Source organism: Sprattus sprattus (assembly GCF_963457725.1).
Source record: "Sprattus sprattus genome assembly, chromosome: 2".
NCBI lineage: Eukaryota > Metazoa > Chordata > Actinopteri > Clupeiformes > Clupeidae > Sprattus > Sprattus sprattus.
In genome coordinates, this window is record NC_137921.1 from 57,443,765 (window position 1) to 57,463,167 (window position 19,403).

General features: G+C 43.1%; 2 protein-coding genes across 2 annotated transcripts in view; one reads left to right on the top strand and one right to left on the bottom strand.

Moving 5' to 3' along the window:
• Positions 1-783: 783 nt before the first annotated feature.
• The window catches only part of psmd1 (proteasome 26S subunit, non-ATPase 1), a 41,972-nt gene continuing 23,352 nt past the window's right edge, over positions 784-19,403 (top strand). Inside the window, exons 1-16 of the mRNA XM_080860623.1 lie at positions 784-965; positions 1,900-1,943; positions 2,053-2,126; positions 2,234-2,403; positions 2,495-2,703; positions 2,951-3,094; positions 3,350-3,576; positions 3,799-3,856; positions 4,350-4,478; positions 5,710-5,798; positions 5,923-6,001; positions 6,095-6,268; positions 7,483-7,594; positions 8,194-8,390; positions 8,923-9,018; positions 9,305-9,369. Coding sequence (XP_080716749.1) covers positions 950-965; positions 1,900-1,943; positions 2,053-2,126; positions 2,234-2,403; positions 2,495-2,703; positions 2,951-3,094; positions 3,350-3,576; positions 3,799-3,856; positions 4,350-4,478; positions 5,710-5,798; positions 5,923-6,001; positions 6,095-6,268; positions 7,483-7,594; positions 8,194-8,390; positions 8,923-9,018; positions 9,305-9,369 — 1,883 coding nt within the window. The 5' untranslated portion in view covers positions 784-949. The remainder of the gene's footprint in view (positions 966-1,899; positions 1,944-2,052; positions 2,127-2,233; positions 2,404-2,494; positions 2,704-2,950; positions 3,095-3,349; positions 3,577-3,798; positions 3,857-4,349; positions 4,479-5,709; positions 5,799-5,922; positions 6,002-6,094; positions 6,269-7,482; positions 7,595-8,193; positions 8,391-8,922; positions 9,019-9,304; positions 9,370-19,403) is intronic.
• On the bottom strand, positions 12,119-18,599 carry htr2b (5-hydroxytryptamine (serotonin) receptor 2B, G protein-coupled; the record flags this gene model as incomplete). The annotated part of the gene is made up of 3 exons (XM_080860677.1): positions 12,119-13,044; positions 14,404-14,604; positions 18,293-18,599. The coding sequence occupies 3 exons, from the start codon at positions 18,597-18,599 to the stop codon at positions 12,119-12,121; spliced, it is 1,434 nt and encodes a 477-aa protein (XP_080716803.1).

Here is a 19,403-nt window from a genome sequence, read left to right on the forward strand (position 1 = left end):
AGAATGATTAGCTGGTGGAGAAGCCTCAATGTGATAAGTTTCAGTGAGATTTTGAAGCTCCACTTTACTTTGCACTAATTTTAACAAGTTAAACTGTATGTTGATTACTGATTGCTTGTTCCTTTTTGATAATATTCTGTTCTTATTTTGGACAGCACCATTTCTTACTCACAAAAATAAAAATAACGTAATGTATATGAGATGAGATGTCTTTACCGAGTTCATTTGTGCGTTGTCAAACAATACAAGTATGCTTGGATGAAGAGCACAAAGATTCCACGACTCAACGGGATCAACTTAAAGTTAGGCTACCCAAAAAGAGTAAGGCCTGTGATCTTAACGTCTTCTGACATAAATCATCGCATAAACGAACTTTGCCCTAATGGCCTCAGAATACATCTATTCTGACATTTCGAGCCATAATGTTCTACGATAGAACCTCATGTCACTGGCAAATAAATAATTTAACGAGAGGTAGGCCTATATGGTGTGCATATTTATTAATTGTTCAACATGGACACTGATGTAGGCCTACGTGGATTTGCTATCACTATCCGAAAGGAATATCGACCACAAGGGAATAGAAGATCAAGGTTTCAAAATTATGCCACATGGTAAAACTTAATATTTAATTTTATATTAAAAATATTCCCAGAACATTATGGAATTAGAAGCTATATAATTTGTTTAAATTACACTGAAAGTCAAACTAAAAAAAAACATTGTTATTCTAGTCAGGCACGTTTTGGCCAGACAGCTGAGATGGAAAGGGTCCTAGGAAAAAGAAAGCTCATTGTGAGAGACAAGTTGCTGTTTGGCAGCGAACGCTAACCCCATCTTTCGTTAAACGGGGTGTATTGTATTTGAAATATATTTTAGAGTCGTTGGTTGTTGACAGATACATCCAGTTCAATAAGTGGAATTTGGCTGGAGAATAAGGAGCACAAATATGATCACCTCTGCCGGTAAGGAAAAATCTGTTTTAGGTCAGAAATGCAGTTGATATAGCTGAGTCACATAGCCAGACATCAAACTTGCTCTGCTAGCTTGGATAGCTAGCACAGGCAACGAACTGGATATTTAAATTATACATGAATGTGTTATGTTGTAGCAAAGTTCGTAAAAATAGTTTCTCATGTTGTAACAAATGTGAATATAGAGGCAATCGTCCTCCCCGTGTAGTTATCACTTCATCAGGCAAGCAAGCCGTCTGCTTCGTAGCTAGCTAGCAAAGTTAGCTAGATTAGCAAACGCTATCTTTTGCCATAGAGAGCGAAGGTAGCTAGCCAATAACTGACTTCCTACCGGCAGCTAACGTTAATGTTAGTTGACTGTTATGAGTTGCTACCATCAGCATGCCGGTTATTCAAAAAGGATCTAAATGATTATTACACGTTATGCAATGGTTGTTCAAATGTTTAAAGAAAGGAGGAATTTTGCCTTGTAACGTTGTTCATGTGCCAAAGCAACTAGCTAGGTCCTAGCTAGAGCACGATCTGTTGGTGCTTTTGCTAAAGTTACAGGCATTTTAAAGTTGTTTTTATGATTGGCTAGTTTCCTATCCACCTGGGAATCGGTTTACAGGTTAAACAACAAGTCAATTTTAGCTTTTTACGGTTGGACAGGTCCGCGTCTTGCACTGTAGTAGACTAACCTGCTAGGTTGAAGTTATAAGTTGCTCTATGCAAGTCATTGGAGCAACTTTGCTAGAAAGTTTACCTGTTGATAAACGTAATGATTAAGCTCCTGATATTTGGCAGATTTGATCAGAACCCTTAAACAGATCAAGGCAATTATTTATGAAATTTTGCAAGCCGGTGAACGTCAAGAGTGTATTAGAGTTGTTGTCACTGTTTAGAGCTGCTAAGATCAGTAATTTGAGTCATGTTTTCTTCAAAGCTGGAATCATATCCCTCCTGGATGAGGACGAGCCGAAGCTCAAGGTAAACAAGTGCGGCCTTAAACATTACACAATCTTCAGTTAGAGAAACTGTGGCAGACTATTTGTTGAAGTAATGGAAAATAATCTATATAATATAATTATGTCCACAGGAATTTGCTCTTCACAAACTGAATGCCATCGTCAACGATTTCTGGGCTGAGATCTCCGAATCAGTTGATAAGATGTAAGGGTGGACTGACTGATTGATATCTGTATTTTTATTATTTTTTTCAATTTAACCACTATTATTTTCTGTGGCAAATTCTGGTAACGCATCTTTCTCCTGTACAGAGAGGTATTGTATGAAGATGAGACATTCCGGAGTAGGGAGTTTGCAGCTCTCGTTGCCTCCAAAGTTTTTTACCATCTTGGGGCATTTGAAGAGTCCCTGAACTACGCCCTTGGTGCCGGAGACCTTTTCAATGTAACTGATGACTCTGAATATGTGGAGACCATCATTGGTGAGCATTACAGGTGTGACTTCAACCACTTTGTTGGACCAAACCTGCTCCATATTATTCTTGACTCTTTTTTTTTTTATGTTGTCTTCAGCTAAATGCATTGACCACTACACCAAATTGCGTGTGGAGAACGCTGAGCTGCCAGAGGATGAGGAGAAGAAGACCATTGATCCCCGCCTGGAGGGAATCGTAAATAAAATGTTCCAGCGGTGCCTGGATGACCACAAGTACAAGCAGGCCATTGGCATCGCTCTGGAGACACGTCGCTTGGACATTTTCGAGAAAACCATCTTGGAATCGGTCTGTAGTTGAGAACATTAACGTTTTAAGTAATCTTGCCTCTTAAAATGTCAACTAACTGAAATGTTCTCTCACTATTGCCTGCTTGTAATGTTGGTAAACCTGAGACCGTCAGGGAACCCTTTGAATGCTGTTGGTGGTTGCATAGACCTGCATATGATGTGTTTGAAACTATTTTGATGCCATTAGTGCCTTAATGCTTTTTGTGGTCAGAATTTTAATCTTCTTTCCCCCATGCCTTGCTTAGACTGATGTTGGAGGGCTCCTGGCCTACAGTCTGAAGATCTGCATGTCACTGATGCAGAATAAGAAATTCCGGAATGAGGTCCTAAGAGTTCTTGTGAAGCTCTACATGAACCTGGAGAAGCCTGACTTTATCAATGTCTGCCAGGTAATCACAGAAAGAATATTTTTGTGGTGGTTCCAAGTTGTTCACTGACAGCAATGAGGGGAAAAGACCATTTAGTCTGTCAGCGTTCATTCAGCTGTGTGCTTGAGGGTTTTTTTTTTTTTATGTTTTATTTGCCATTTTCCTCAGCATTGGGAAACATTTTTCCTTTCCTACATCCACTGTGTTTTTATACATGTGTGGAAGGCTTGTTCCCTTCCATCTTTGTGTAATTTTTTTATTTTTTTTTTAAACCAGTGCCTGATTTTCCTGGATGACCCACAAGCAGTGAGTGACATCCTGGAGAAGCTGGTGAAGGAGGACAATCTGCTCATGGCCTACCAGATCTGCTTTGACCTGTATGAGAGCGCCAGCCAACAGTTCCTCTCGTCTGTCATCCAGAACCTACGCACCGTCGGCACGCCAATCCCAGCTGTGCCCGGCTCCACCAACACAGGCACGGTGCCCACACAAGACAAAGACAGGTGAGACTGGAGGAACTGAGAACCTCAATGTGGGGAAATATGCAAGCCTTTTAAAAAGAATTTGAGATGTATAGATTGGAACCATCACCACATGAACCAGGATTATCATTAACCTCATGCAAAAGCTGAGAAATGATTAAACTTACTGTGATGTTTCTAGTCAAGCCATTCAGCTTCTTGGAGGAGTGTATTAATCTTGCTTGTTTATTGCAAATTTTGAAGTGATGCCATGGAGACTGAAGACAAAGTTGGGAGCTCACCGGCAGGAAAGGCTGACTTGGTAAGAAAAGCATTTCTGTTGTCTGATGGATTCATAAACAGGTATTTACTTAATAGACGTTGTTTACTCAATGAAAACTCAGGTTAAAAGCAACAATTTGCCGGAATCTACCACTTTTTGAAGGATGTTTTTGTAGGCAAGTAGTTTTGGTATCCTCTTCAAATTCATTTTGATGGCATGTGGTCAGATAAACAGATAAACATTCGTTCCCACTAGCCAACCAGGCTATGCACTCTGTTCCGTGGGCCAGGTCGGAAACCCTGCACAAATGTAAGGAAAGCTTTCATAGCGAGATGTTGCCAAAAGACACCAATTGCTTTCTAGCAAGCTTTTATCAGCACTGCTGCTGTTGCCGCTTGAAACGTTTTTGCGTGCCTTTTAGGTAGTAGTTAGTTGGCAGTTTTTAGATCAAAACCCCTTACTACTGCTTTAAGGGAAATATGTTGAATAACATTTTGGATGTTGTCACCAATTGCCTTTTATTTTTGAGCAGAAAGATGAGCCAAAAGACCAGAACTCCAAAATGATCAAGATACTGAGTGGAGAAATGGCTATCGAATTGCATCTCCAGTTCCTCATCCGAAACAACAACACAGACTTGATGATTCTAAAAAACACAAAGGTAAGAAAGTTGAATGCAGGGGTGCAAAATTGTCACCTTTCGACCAAATGTGCCATTTTTACCTCAAAAAAGGACATTCTTGTGGCCTACAAAAAACATGCGTGTGTGTGTGGGGGGGGGGGGATCTGGGGGGATCTGGGGGGATCTATGACTTAAAATTAACCAAAATTGGCCAATAACTTGCCCCTTAAGCAGAGGCAGCAGTCCACTGGTTGGTTTTGTACTGCCATTGAGCTGGTCCAATCACATCTCTTACTAGGCCCCAACCCTCCCCTCCCCCTGTGGATTGAGTTTGAGCATGTAGCTCTAAAGTGTATGCCTGTTTATGTATTATCCTACAGGGAGGCAAAAAACCTTTTCAGATTCAACAACAAGCAGTGTGTGTGTGTGTGTGTGTGTGTTTGTGTGTGTGTGTGTGCATACATACACACGGTATGGATTACTGTTACTATTTGAGAGGTAGCTCTTCACGAACAGTTCAAATTGTTTGGTGATGCTGTCCATTGAGCATGCACCACGTACTTGTAATTAAATTGGATTCAATAATTAGACATGATGCTTTGACCTCTAGCGGATTCTTTCTTTGACAATTACTTGTGCTTCTACTTGAGTATGACAATAGTTTACTCCACGGCCACCTCTAATCATCAAGGACACAGCCCTCACTGAGCTCTTTGCAACTTCGTCACCTTTTTCGCCCCTGATGAGTTTGCACCCCTGTGAGTGGGTCAGATGTTTTCAGGTGCTCTTGAAAGCGGGACCTGCGAGGAATCACCTTCTTAAACTTAAACCGTATAAATCCATTTCAGTTGCAGTGATATTTGATTCTCTCAATCTAAGCTGTATAATGGTTTGTTGTAATTTGACCTGACCTCTTGGGCACTATAGGAGTACGAGTGGACAATGCATCTGTTTGATAATGTAAAGACTTAACAGTAGAATTTGACTTCCAGGATACACAATTATTTATTCCACATTACCTGATTACCTTTTTTTTCCTCTGGTAGTTTTTTGGCAAGCTTGATATTTTTTTCAATAATTTAAAAGACTTCTCACGTATCTTAGTAATATTAAGGATACTAGTTTTATCTCCCTGGACTGGTACATTAGCCTCAGGCCATAACCTGCCCTGTAAATGCACACTCTGCCATAGTATTTTTGATGCCCTGGATAGAACTATGATACCCCCTGGACTGACTTGTGCTTTGTGTTTGTTTTGTGTGTCCATCAGGATGCTGTTCGAAATTCAGTCTGTCACACGGCAACGGTCATAGCCAACTCCTTTATGCATACGGGAACCACAAGTGACCAGTTCTTAAGGTAAGGACCTTTTGGAATTTGGGCTTAGGAAAGGAACATCACCAAGAGTAAGGTTATATTTTGTGGGCAGAAAGAGACATATTTAAGAGAGAGGATATTTAAAAGTTCTCGTTTGTTTTGACAGAGAGAATTTGGAGTGGCTCGCGAGAGCAACCAACTGGGCCAAATTCACAGCCACAGCCAGCCTGGGTGTTATCCACAAGGTAAACTTTTACCTTTTCTTCAAAGTGTTCCTAATTGCAGTGATGAGCGAGTGTTTGAAAATGTTAAATTGCATCTTCTCCATTCCTGCACAGGGCCATGAAAAAGAAGCGTTGCAGTTGATGGCTACATACCTGCCCAAGGACACTTCGCCTGGCTCAGCCTATCAGGAAGGCGGTGGCTTGTATGCCCTGGGTCTCATCCATGCTAACCACGGAGGAGACATCATTGACTATCTCCTCAGTCAGCTCAAGAACGCCAGCAACGATGTAAGTGTCACAAAGCCACTATGCATATATAAGCAAAAGGCGGTGCGCACACAGTACGCTTGACACTAGGGATGCACCGATGCATCGGCCGATACCGATGTACGGCCGATGCATCGGTGCATCCCTAGTGTCAAGCGTACTGTGTGCGCACCGCCTTTTCGGTATCGGCCGATGTTTGCCTCTTTTAATGTTATCGGCCTATCGGTACTAAACTTGACTTTCACCGATGGTACTGGCCGATGTTTATGGCAGGCAGTTTTTAAAGAAAAATATTGTATTATATTCGTTTTAATCTTGAATTTATATGGCATTCCCTAAGGGTTTATGCTTGTGTTTTGTAAGGCTGCATTCCAAGCATCTCATTACAGTTGAAATGATGTCTTGATGCCTGGTGATATTATATTAAATAAAGTTTAGTTAAACTAAAGATTGTTTCATAAATCTGATTGAATTTGTGCTCATTCAAAGTTAAGAGTGATAAAGGCCTGACATAATTTAACACATTGCTTTTTAGATAATGATTTCATTATTTTCCTGGCACAAAAGGGTGAATGAATAACAACAAAAACAAAATAAACAAGTATCGGTATCGGCTAGATTGTTGTTTTGAACATCGGTATCGGCCAAGAATTTCCATATCGGTGCATCCCTACTTGACACACATTTCGTCATCAGCACAGTCTGTGCGACTTGTGCATGTTGACCAAAGCACTGCCTCTGGGTCAAGAGAACACAATCCATTTAGGCTATTTATTCATTGAGCACAGCATTTACACTTGCAGTACAGATGCACATTTTTATTCGGATGTTTGCTCCCTGGGAATAAAACTACAGGACACCAGCTGATAAAATGAGAGTTTTGTTTATTTTATGCTTTAGCAAGTCAAGGCTGGTTAGATCAGAAATGTTTGGATGACACTGCAGTTTTGGGGTATGTCATTGGTGGACCTGAGGTTGACTACTTGGAACTCGTGGAGCCCCTTGGGTTGATTGTCGAGAAAAGGATGTTGCACAAACTGCCAAACACAATGGTCGACACACTCATCATTTTTCTACCTCAGTGTCTGTTTTTGTGTGTGTGGTAATGTATGTGAATTGCTCCCTCAACGTTGGGGATTTCCCTTTGGGGATAAATAAAGTCATTTATCTATTGGAAACTTCAGAGAGGATTCCATTTTAACCTATTGGTTTATCTTTGGTTGTTTTATTCACAGATTGTGCGCCACGGTGGGGCCCTGGGCCTTGGCTTAGCTGCCCTTGGCACTGCCCGACAGGATGTCTATGACCTGCTGAAGTCAAACCTGTATCAGGATGATGCGGTTACAGGTACGAGAATGGTATCAATGCTGCTGCTGTAACCCACAGGGCAACCACCTTACTCCGAATCACTGGAGAGAAGACTGCCCTAGAACCATGAATAGTCATTGGTGGATAGAGCACCGACTCTCATTAATCCTGAGTAGCTTCCCCCCCTCGTTATCATCTCAAGTCGGATGTCATAAAATGTCTATTAGCGGATCTGTATATAAACACCAACTAGCTGATGTTTAGAGAAGCATCTTCCTGAGGAGAGACTTGTAGTAAATTTGCTAACATAGTTAATCACTTACACATGCCCGTCTCTGATGGCTTACCCATTCCTCAGTCCCCCTGCCTACCAGTGCCCAGTAAAGAGCAGCGTTTATCCCGTGTCTGTCTGATCATGAACAGAGAGCCGTGTCTGGAGATGGTGCCTGAAGGACGCTGACCAGTAATCAGTGACTCAGCTTGTCTTTTATGTCTGCTCTGCCGTGTCCCTGAGGGGAGATGGTTGCCATAACAAAGCCCCAACAATCCTGCACATCCTCACTCCTCACTTTGTCTGCATTTGTTTCTCTTTCTCTCTCTCTCTCTCTCTCTCTCTCTCTATCTTTGTGTCTCTACAGGAGAGGCTGCCGGTCTGGCTCTGGGCCTAGTGATGCTGGGCTCCAAGTCAGCCCAGGCCATCGAGGACATGGTGGGCTACGCCCAGGAGACCCAGCATGAGAAGATCCTTCGTGGGCTGGCCGTGGGCATTGCCATGGTCATGTACGGCAGGATGGAGGAGGCCGACGCACTCATCGAAAGCCTCTGCAGAGACAAGGTACTACAGGCCTAGCTGTTGACCAGGATTGGATGGTACCCTGCTGTGCCCTTGTGCATCATATCAACACATGCCCCAGCTTTTATGGTTAAGCGTGCTCTGTGGTAGAACGTTTTAGCCTTTTATTATTTATCTTTGAGAAGGTCTGCTCATGTGCCTTATTTTTAGCCAGTCTTTGTTAGGCATGGTCTTGGCTCTGTTTTCTTGACCTGTAGTTTACCTGTCATTTTACGATGCTGTAGATTCTGTTGGAGCACTGAATCCAGACCAGTGTATGGTAGACTCTTAAATCTGAAATATGGATGGCTTTAAGGGGCCATCCTCGCATGCAGACACATACACATACAACGTTGAGTTATTTGTTTGGCTGAACATCTCCTGTGCTGTTCTTTATGTAGGCAGGGTGAATACACACACACACACACACACACACACACAGAGGGAGCAGGTTAGGTGTGACTGAGTGTATAGGGCGTCCACACTTTGTGCAGACAGTGCCTTGATGATCTGTTTTGTGTCTCTGTGGCTCCAGGACCCCATCTTGCGTCGCTCAGGAATGTACACAGTGGCCATGGCCTACTGCGGCTCCGGGAACAACAAGGCCATCCGACGCCTGCTCCATGTGGCGGTAGGTCCCTGCTGTCCCACCTCCTCACTGTAGTCTGTGTCAGCCACTTGAGAGACTTGTAAGGCTTATCAGATATGGATAACAAACGCCGCTATATTACCATGGCCAAACCTGAGCCATCTCTTGGGCCATCTAATTTTAGTGCATTGAAGTAATTGCTCTTAGCTATCTTGATTGGGTTGATTGGTTATTGATTTGAGTTTGACACCGCTGGTTTACAGCATCCTTTTGAGAAATGAGAAATGTGTTCCTTATACTATTTCTTTGACTGTTTTGCGTTCCCCAGGTCAGTGATGTGAATGATGATGTGAGGAGAGCAGCAGTGGAGTCCATTGGGTTCATCTTGTTTAGGTAAGCCTCTTCGACCTCCCTGACTCCATCTCTTGCACTCCTTCCTGTGGCCACTAGGTGTCATGTTTTGCAAGGCATCTTTCAATCTCATGCTGTGTAAAGTCTTTGCAAGTTTGTCTGAAAGTCTATGTGTGTACACAAAGAAGACATTCCTTCCATTCTTGTGGAATATTTTCCAAATGTGTTTATGAGGATCTTAGCACCTTTTCCAAAAGACTGTTTCATTTCTACCCCACCGCTGTCTACAAACACCCCTTCATGTTGACAATACTCAAAACAAACATCCATTATTTGCAATGGATTTGGAAATAACTTGCCTCTACTGGTGCTGATGGCTAGTATTGCTGTGGCTGTTGTTGACATGCTATTTATAAACAGAGCGTGTTCTTTTCGATGGACTCTGTGCTTTATCATCTGCCATGTGGTAGTTTATGTGCCAGATGTGTTGTTCCTTTGCCCTGGACAGTTTAAACCTCATAGCGTTGACCCAGCCCTCTGTGTTGAGTTAGTGATTGACCAGTGAATGGCCTAAATGGACCATGAGGGAGACTGGAAGAGATCTCGTGTTTGTTTTCAATATTTTCAAAAGGAGTTGGTTTTTCTTGAGTTTTAATCTGCATTAAGTGAATGACCCTTGTTTTTAATTGTGCATCTATATTAGAGATATGTTTCACCAGGGTAAATGTAGGCTATTTCAGTTCTCATTAGTCAAAAGACTGGTGATGAATGACTTCCTAATTGGGATTGTTTATGTGAGCGAGTGGGAATTGCTTCACACACGAGCACATTTGTATTTGTATGTTGCTTGGAAATGCCCACAGCTTCTGTGTTGTTATAGATGACCACTTAAAAAAAAATTGCCTATATGCACAAGTCTACATTTCATAAGAATTTCTAACGGCTTGTTTTGTTTTGACTGTGATGCCTTAAACTGCTGTCTGTGTCTGGCCTGTCTTCGTCTTTTTAATGATGTGTTAAGCACATGGAACTGAAGAGCAGTGGCAAAGGTTGTTGTGACTCATTTACGAAGCAGCGTAATATAATTTTTTCTCTTGCCCTATTCATTTTATCCGTTCACAAAGTCCCATCTTTCTCCTCCCGACGTGAAATTTACCCATCAGGCAGCTCTGCTCAGTGTAACAGTGCTTGGGGCCAAGCGGAGGAACTGGGTAGCCCAAAAAAGGCTATGCGATATTCCCGTGATCAATTGGCTGTAAGATAAAGCTTGTGTAAATCCTTCCTGTGTTTAGAGAGCCTGCTGATCTGCAACAATTCAGAGGTGTTCTCCAGTCTTACTCACCTCGCTTGCAGACAGATAAAGGGACCATGCCCACTCCAAGCCTCAGGGGGTGGCTTTATGTCATGTGTGAAGGCTCCAAAAGGACGACATGTTGCAGTGGTTGCTATCTCCCAAATGACCAATCTACTCCACTATAGCTTTACCGGTCTTCATTAGCATTCATGGGCGTCTTAAACTTGCTCACAGTAGGAATGTATTGATTGGGGCATATGGTTTGGTAGTTCGTCGACCCCTGAATGTTCTCTGTCACACACAGACGCTGTAGGGACCGTACGATTCAGCTCTGTTTTTTTTTTAGTGTGTGTGTGTGTGTGTGTGTGTCTGATTGATTCTCCTAGGGACGCAGACATGAAAGGTGATTAATCACAGAAAGAGTGGTTGAGATTTTATTACTAGCCACACTTTTTTTTTTTGTGTGTGTCTGTCTTTGTAATAGACCTATGTTGTAGCCTAATAGGGTAGGGAGTGAAGGGTAGCAATGCTAGTATAACCCCAAAGACAGTGCCGTTTGCTATCATTTTCAATTACATTTTATGGAATAAAACAATTGCATACTTAGTTAAGGGGAGATTGCCTTCCGATTTCTGGGTACAAGACTTGTACTGAGTCACTTGCGTTACGATGGTCTACATGGACTTTGTAAGTGTTATGGTTATGGAATATTCAGATGCCGGCAGACTTCTGCAGTGAAGTGTAGTGTCTTTCTCACTGTTGCATCCATGGCAGTTCATTATAAAAGCCTTAAATAAACAGTCATTAATAATAGATACATCTGTGTTATGGCACACCCAGCTTGGCATATTTTTCAAGGTTCTCTCTGAATGCTGAAATGTTTCTGTCTCTAACCTTTATTTTATTTGGCAAGGACACCAAAGTCTGACCACAGACATCTTTGTCTCACTTAGCATTTACAATCATTGGTTGGCATTTTTTCTCCAAACAGACACTTTTTTTTTTTCTTTAAAGGCAAAGTATAAATCTTTTGCTTATTGGCACAAAAGAAAGCATACTCTTTCAGCTCTTCAGTAAAACTAGGTGACATTCATAAACAGTAATTCATGTGTACATAGGAGGCTCAAAATATAATCCATGCTATGTAAAAGATTATTTTTTTCATGCCTGTCTCTTGATTGTCAAAATACTACGTCTCCCTGACGTCCTTAGAGCAAACATGTTGGATCAGATGTTACAAGATGAACAGAAGCATGTCCACCCTTACTTTAATTCCACTGACTGCTGCCCATTGGCATCCATTACACCTCCACTGTGTTGTCCTGATGCAGCCCCTACATCTCATTAGGCTTTATATCATCGGATCAATGCTTCCACCTAAGAGTAGCACTTTTTAATGTCTGCCAGACCACATTGTTAAAAAAAAAAAAAAAACACAACTTTTACCGATTATCCCTTGTTGTGTCTAGTGACCTCCCTGGCGATCAGTTCAAAATGTCACACGTAACTAACGTTTTCATCCGGCTTACAGTCCTCGTTCTCTGTGAGCAGCAAAGTGTCCAGCAACACGCTGGTGGAGGACTGGATGGGTGTCGTCCTCCTTCGCAGAGGGCTCTGATAGTTCACCGGGCTGATGCCGTTCTTCATGCCGTGCTTCATGAAGAGCTTTGAGTTCTCGGCCACAGAGGAGCGGAAGGAGATGCGGGTCAGGGTCTTTCGCTGCGCCTTGGGGGGTCTGGGGCCACCGCTGTAGTTACAGGTGATGTAGCGGGCGAACGCGTCGCGGAAGGTCTTGTTGAAGAGCGTGTAAACCAGCGGGTTGACGCCAGACGAAACATAGCCAATCCACTCGAAGATGCCCATGAGCCGACCCACCACCGTTATGTCACAGCTCTTGCAGAGTACTGCTGTTACATTTGTGATGAAGAATGGACACCACATGACCACAAACAGCAGAAACACTATACCTAGCACCTTTGATGCCCGCTGCTCATTGCTGATGTTCTGCATGGACCTTTTACCCATCGTTGACAGTCTACGCATAGGGATGTCCTGCCCCTCCATCAAGGTGTTGGGGGGACTGCCAGTTCGGTCTCTCTTGACCCGCTCTAGCGTGCCTATTTTTTCCGTCGGCGAAGGGTTGGGTTGTTCTCGCTGGCTCACGGTGGAGATGGTTGGCCTGAAGTAGCGTTGTGACACCCGTGACCTGAGCAAGGTGGCCTTTTTGCGCAGGGCCTGGATGGTCAGGAGGTATATGACCATCATTACGGTGAGCGGGATGAAGAAGGCTGCCAGCGAGCCGAACATGATGAAGTCTTTAAAACTGTCCTGTTTCAGCAGACATGTGTGGTTTTGGTTGAAGGTGATGTTGTTTGCTGGATGAAAGTTTCTCAGACCCTTGATGGGAATGGGAATGGCAATTCCTGTAGAGGGAAGAAGAGAGGTAGTCATATAATGAAGCTCTAAGCATTTTTTTTTAAAGTTTATGTTTGTATATCTTTGGCTCAGAGTTTTGAGTTTTACCAGAAACTAATGGCAGAACTGCAAATAGTACACAGATGGAGTTCAAATAGGTCCTCTCTTTCTATGTCAGATATTCAAAGGTGTTTTTGAAAGACCAAAGGGAAATGGTGGACCAGTAGCTCCCAGACACCCCCTGATTTACTACCTCTCAAGTCAGCACAGGATCCATTAGTCATTTACAGACCAAGAGACGTTTTCAATTCCCATTGCTCTGAGGAGCGATCATTACTTTTAATCTAGTGTCGTCTACTTTTTGGCTCAGCAAAACCAACAGTCAAAAAGAGCAGGGACACGTTGTGCCCAAGCTGTCTGTGTCTCGGGGCCGGGGGCCTGCCTTTGGAGGTGTGTTGTCTGCGTTCGCCAGGACATCCCAGCCAAGGCGTTGCACCACTGCTGACACCAAACAGCTCAGCCAAGGGGAGTTGTCTGGACTAGATGTTAACGAGGATGGCTTGCGAGGTGTTTAATTTCGTTTTTCCTCTCTAAAAGCCACTGTGTAACCGAGACGAGAATCATTAAAAGGAAATCATTGCGCTTATGTAAACATGGGTTCACTGGTCAGTCAGCTGCAGTCCAGTTTTGAAGACAAGGGGATGTTGAAGAATGCTCCATGTAGACAGTTTTGGTGAGAAATAATGGGAAGGCTCATTAATCAGAACGGAGTAAACAAACACTGGACAGATTTGATATGAGCCATGAACTCCAGCAAATGATCCCTAGAAGTATTGGTTTACATTTACTTTGTATCTGGAATAAATTGATGCTGGTCTAAGATTATTTATGTACGCTCAACTCTTTGAGGCCTCCCAAGTATGACCGTTGAATGTCTCCCTGTTTACGGTCCCTGAGCTGTGAGGGAACATGGCAAACATTCCCAGGCTGTTCCCAGTGTTCCCTCCGCAGCGTCTCCTGCTGCACGGCCTAAGGCCACTGGCTCCTGCTCCATTGGTGTGGCATGTGTCCTGTTGCTTCTTTAAATGTCAGTTTTAATGCGTTACGCATGGTTTCGCAAATGTGTTCGTATAAAACGGTCGTCTGTGTGCCTGAACTTTTTAAAGATTCAGGGTATAAAGACAGCTTTTGAGGCTAAATGTCCTAACCATTACCAAACACGATGCCCTGAGGAGAAGTTGCGTCGTAAACAGGTCATAGATGGGGCTGAGAGCAGACGTTGCTCAGCTCTACAGACATTAGTCACCTGGAGAGGCGCAGGGAATTAATGTGCCATTACCCCTTTCTTCCCATCACAACATGCTTACCAATCGATATGAACCACACAAGTGCGATCTTTGCCATGGCATTGGAGCGGGACTTGTACTGGCTGTGCTGGATGGGCTTCTTGATGGCTATGTAGCGGTCCAGGGAGATGGCACAGAGGTGCATGATGGAGGCGGTGGAGAACAGCACATCCAGAAAGAGCCAAATGGGACATAGGAACTCAGGAAGTGGCCAGTCCGAGTCTGAAGCAAAAAAGAGAGACATTTATATCATCAAATTTTAATTCATCTGGTGTGAAGGCAACTGAGAAATTGGAGATTAGTTGATCTACAAGCTGTGCTTGTCTTGTAAAGACTTGAATTGCTAATGTGAAACATTGCTGTCCTATCAGAAATGTATTCCACTATGATGCATTTTGGGACCGTTAAACAAAGTTTTACTTTTTTTTTTTTTTTTTAAAACTTGTCTAGTTAAGGAATTAACCCAGATGTGTAGTTGAACGGCTTATGTTGAACAGCGAAACAAAACTGTTATTTGCTGCTGTTTCTCCAGGTTTTTGAAGGTGTTGAAAAGCACAGAAATGAGCAGTACAGTCCGCCCTACCACAGTGTTGACAGGATTAGAGATGTCTCTGAATATTTCTAGGGTGCTTATTTTGGTCCTTTGCCATGGTTTGCCCTCTTCACTGAGAATTGGAGCAGCTCATGCCATTTGCCGATGGAGAATATCTTGAATAGTGAATGATTGAAACATTTCTGATCTTTGGGTATCTACAAGGATCGTTATGCCAACTCTGATTGGGATTTGTTATTGTAGCATTGTTTATTTTTGGGTCCAGCACATTATGATTTATGTCTTGGTTTAAATATAGTGTTTGTGGGGTTCAATCCCATGAAATATCATAGATATGAATGTTTGCTTAGACCATAGTAACATTGGTCACAACACTTTGGATTTAATAGGGCTATATAACCTAACTAGGTTGGTTTAACATTTAAACCAGTAAGTAATTACATTTGTCTGTCCTGATTGAAATCCTACTCTGATGCCAGGGAAGCTTTGGCGCTTTCAGCTTTTACCTGTGTAGGGTATGAGGGAGTTTCATATAGATGTTTAATTCCAGAGGAACAAATACTCAACACCTTTGTGTGCTTGAAACAAATTAAGCCTTTTTTTAATAATAATAATAATAATAACAATTGTTGTTATTATTATTATTATTATTATTATTGTTGTTGGGCCATGTTAGAGATCCTTTGGTTTATAAGAATTCAGATAGTATAAGATCTGAGGCATCAGTCTGCAAACGGGCATGTTTTTTGGGCACTTGCACTTGGGTTTTTTATTTGTTTTGAATATTTATGGAAATTTCAATGGCAAGCAGTTCTGTGTTTGGTGGGTTTGGCAAAGCTTTATTTATGCACAATTAGAGAATACAGTACAAACTCAGCGTGACGCTCAAATTACATTCTTGTAATAAATGACAGTGGTTCTGTTGTTGTTTCCATTGTTGTTTTAGCTATTCTAGATCCTAGCCGATCCGAGATGTTCCTTGACCTGAGACACTGTGAGAATCTCATGACATATTTGACTGTATATGGGAATTATGTAGTCAGACTTGGAATATTTATAAGAGCTTTGTCATCTGGAGCAAATTGAATTACTTTCCCAGGTTCCTTTATAGGCATGCTGTTTTGTTTTGACATGTGACTAGAGGCTTCAATTTCTGTAATGGGGTCCTTCAAGTGCTAACAATAGTTTCATCTCTCATCTCCTTTTGTTTATCTTGTGATTTTGAACTAAAACCTGTTTTACTCCGGCAAATAAAGTGATCTGTCATTGTGTCTTCTGCCTGTGGAAGTGCAGACTGCTTGGACATTGTAATATGTGAGAATGCTGTTCTCAGCCCTGTACTGGAGCTCTGTCTACTTCTTACAAGAGGACTCTCAGTGCCAAAACGGCTAGTCTCGTTTCTGTCTCTGACACCTCACTGCTTTTACACAATCACTAGTTTTTCCCTGAAATAGAGAATTTGGAAAGGATGTTTGCTGCCAAGGCGGAAATACTAGCGTAAATATTTCTCACCACTTAAAAGATAAACACCCATGTGGTCTGTGTCTGTAAACCAGCTCCCATGTTTCCACCCACTGCCTGTTCTCCTCTATGGAAAACATAGACTTTAACATTGTCTAGCTTTGCCCTGTAATCGGGGATCCATTTTGTCTTCATGGCAGCACCATTGAAAATCGCTCAAGGTGTTTAACATCCAACATCTGCTCACCTGTTCCACAGATGTGAAAATGCTCCCCACTTGAACCCCAGCTTTACATCAGGCCTATAAGTAGTAATCCAGATATTATCATCAAGAAGTTTAATCAAGCAAAGAAGAATAACTCGTTGACTTTGCTTGCGGGTCACTGACTGTTCTTTATCCTCAGAGTTGACACTAGTGTACTTATCTTCGTCGACAGCTGAAGTGATTTAGAGCTCACGCTAACCCTGTCGTGCTGTAAGCTTCTCCAGTTGCAGATGTGTGCGTGCACCCACCCCACAAACCGCACTTGTAGTAGTCTCTCAACCTACACACACTTTTGCCTGGTGACTTGCGTGAAGCACTTTAGTTTTGTTTGTGTCTGTTTAGGCTCCTTTGACCCACCCCACGGTCCCTTCTGTCTAAGATCTCGGTACAGTGTACAGTAACCTGCAGCCCCCCCCCCCCCACACCAACAAACCCCTTTCTAAAACCATTCTGAGGGCCTCTCGTGTGCTCAGCTAGTTTTCATGTTACCCCTTTTAATCCCAGCATAACACGAACATCTTTGAGTTCCGACGTCGATGTCTTGCCAGATAAGGACATATGCCTTATATTTGTTGTTTCTGCCGTCTCGCTTCCTCCTTTCAACAGCGGCTGGCTTTAAAGTGAGATGGATTGATTTGTGGCTGCTGCCACCCTCCCCCTCTCTCAGCGTTTCCCTGCGTGTCCACTTGAGTAGCAGCACATGGTTGCTATGCCGATAGAGCACTTGCGTTTGGATAAGTCTGCCCATCTATCTGATTCCCTCCCGTGCCTGATCGAGGTGAAGCACATGGTGTGCCACTGAAGCCTGACTACTTTATCTGATGAGGAGTAATGGACCTGCTGGATCACAAAGGCACAGCAGTGGCATCCGCAGAGATGCTTTTTGTTGAACCACAGCTGCCTGCCCTGCACACATGGCTTTGATATTTGTAAGGTTTCGGAGGCAGTGTTTTGAAGGCTTCAGTCTGATCTGATCTCTGTCTCACTGTAAGAATGCGTGAGTTCCTCGGCTGGATGGAGCAATGTTTATGTGAGGATTTATCAAGCGGGCACAAAGGATGAGGTCTGCAAGTTGTGGATTCGGTGAACCAGTTTAATCACACTCCTGGTTAGGAAGTAGTTTATTTATTTTTTTGTCTAGCGATATTTTATTTATTTTATTTATTTATTTATTTATTTATTTATTTATTTATTTATTTATTTGGTAAGCATTGCTGTTTGAATTTTTAACCCATGATGGTTTGTTTTATTATTTATAAAATATTTTCTTCCCTAAATTCCATAATCTTTATTTATTTTAAATACAGACAGGGCATATCTAAATAATGTCAATGTAATTATTTGAGGGCCTTGTGAACCTGTCAGCTAAAAGACATTCCACTAGACAAAGAATCTCACTGCAACTAGTGTGCTGGAATTGATATCACAGCCTGGCTCACACACAACAGCAGCAGTAGCAGCAAGTGGCAATGATGGCACCTTTCAAGAACAATAGAGCAGGGATTGCCTGAAGGATAAAGCAACAGTGTAGCTAGCAGCAGACAGAGTGAGGCCACTCATAGCTGGAGGATTAATAATTCTGATGGCACACAGCTGTCACCCAGAAAGTGATGATGTTGGGAGTCACTTACTGAAGAGCACGCTCATCAGGGCCATCGGCATCACCAGGAGCCCCACCAGCAGGTCTGCCACAGCGAGCGACATCAGGAAGTAATTAGTGGCGTTCTGCAGCTTCCTCTCCAATGACACGGCTATGATGACCAGGATGTTGCCCCCGATGGTGGGGATAATGACCAGCAGGATGAGCAGCGAGGCCCAGCGCAGGGGAAGAGTCTCCTCACCTTCAGCGCTGTCCTCCAGGGCGGCAGCAGAGTCCAGGGGGTCGGAGGTGTTGGGCTGCAGCAGCAGCAGCAGGGACACCTGATCTCTCTGGGACATGGTGCAGGGGAAAGGGCTCGGGGTGGCTGCTCGGGGTGTGAGTGGAAGAGGAAGAGTAGGCTCTCTGCTCTGGAGGTCTCCGTAGGCTTGGCCAGCATGTTCACAGGGCTCCCTCAGGATAGGGAGGGGGTGGGGGCCGGGCACAGGAGAGAGGTGTGTGGTGGCAGCAACAGCTCACAAGTGACCCCCCCCCCTTTCCATCAGCTGTATAACGTCACCCCCGTTTGGGGAAGAAAGCAAAATTACAATGCCCTCCCCAAGAAAACGATTGCTTTTGTCTGTACACTAATATCAATTGTTGCAGTAATCCATTAGTCCCGTCTTGTGTCTTCAGAATTAGGATGGTTGTTAGCCGGTAAGTTCTGCGTCATGCTGTTTGGTAAGGCGCAGGCCCCATCCGTTTTGCATTAAGCCAGAAATTAGCGGTTCTCCTGAGGGGTGTAGAGAGGAATATGAACATGATTATTATTTCTGTTGTCGCTATGGTTGTTACCTTCCCTTCTCCCACATGTAACGGCACATTTTCCTCAACTTGCCATGTCTATAAGGAGGAGTGACATTTATTGTAACAAACGATATCAGACTTTCCTGTTTGCTCATTAGTATGAGTTCCAGACCATAGAGAAGCAATTAACCAAGGAAGTGACCATGGGCTGTTATCAGTGCAGGCTGAGGGCGGTGTGCTGTACATTTTTCTATGGTGGATTTGCATTATCCTGGCATATAAAATGATGTATTGGTAAGTGTGCCCTCCTGAAAGTTAATTCTCTTCAGAGTTAAGCTTTTGGTTGTATTATTTTGAAA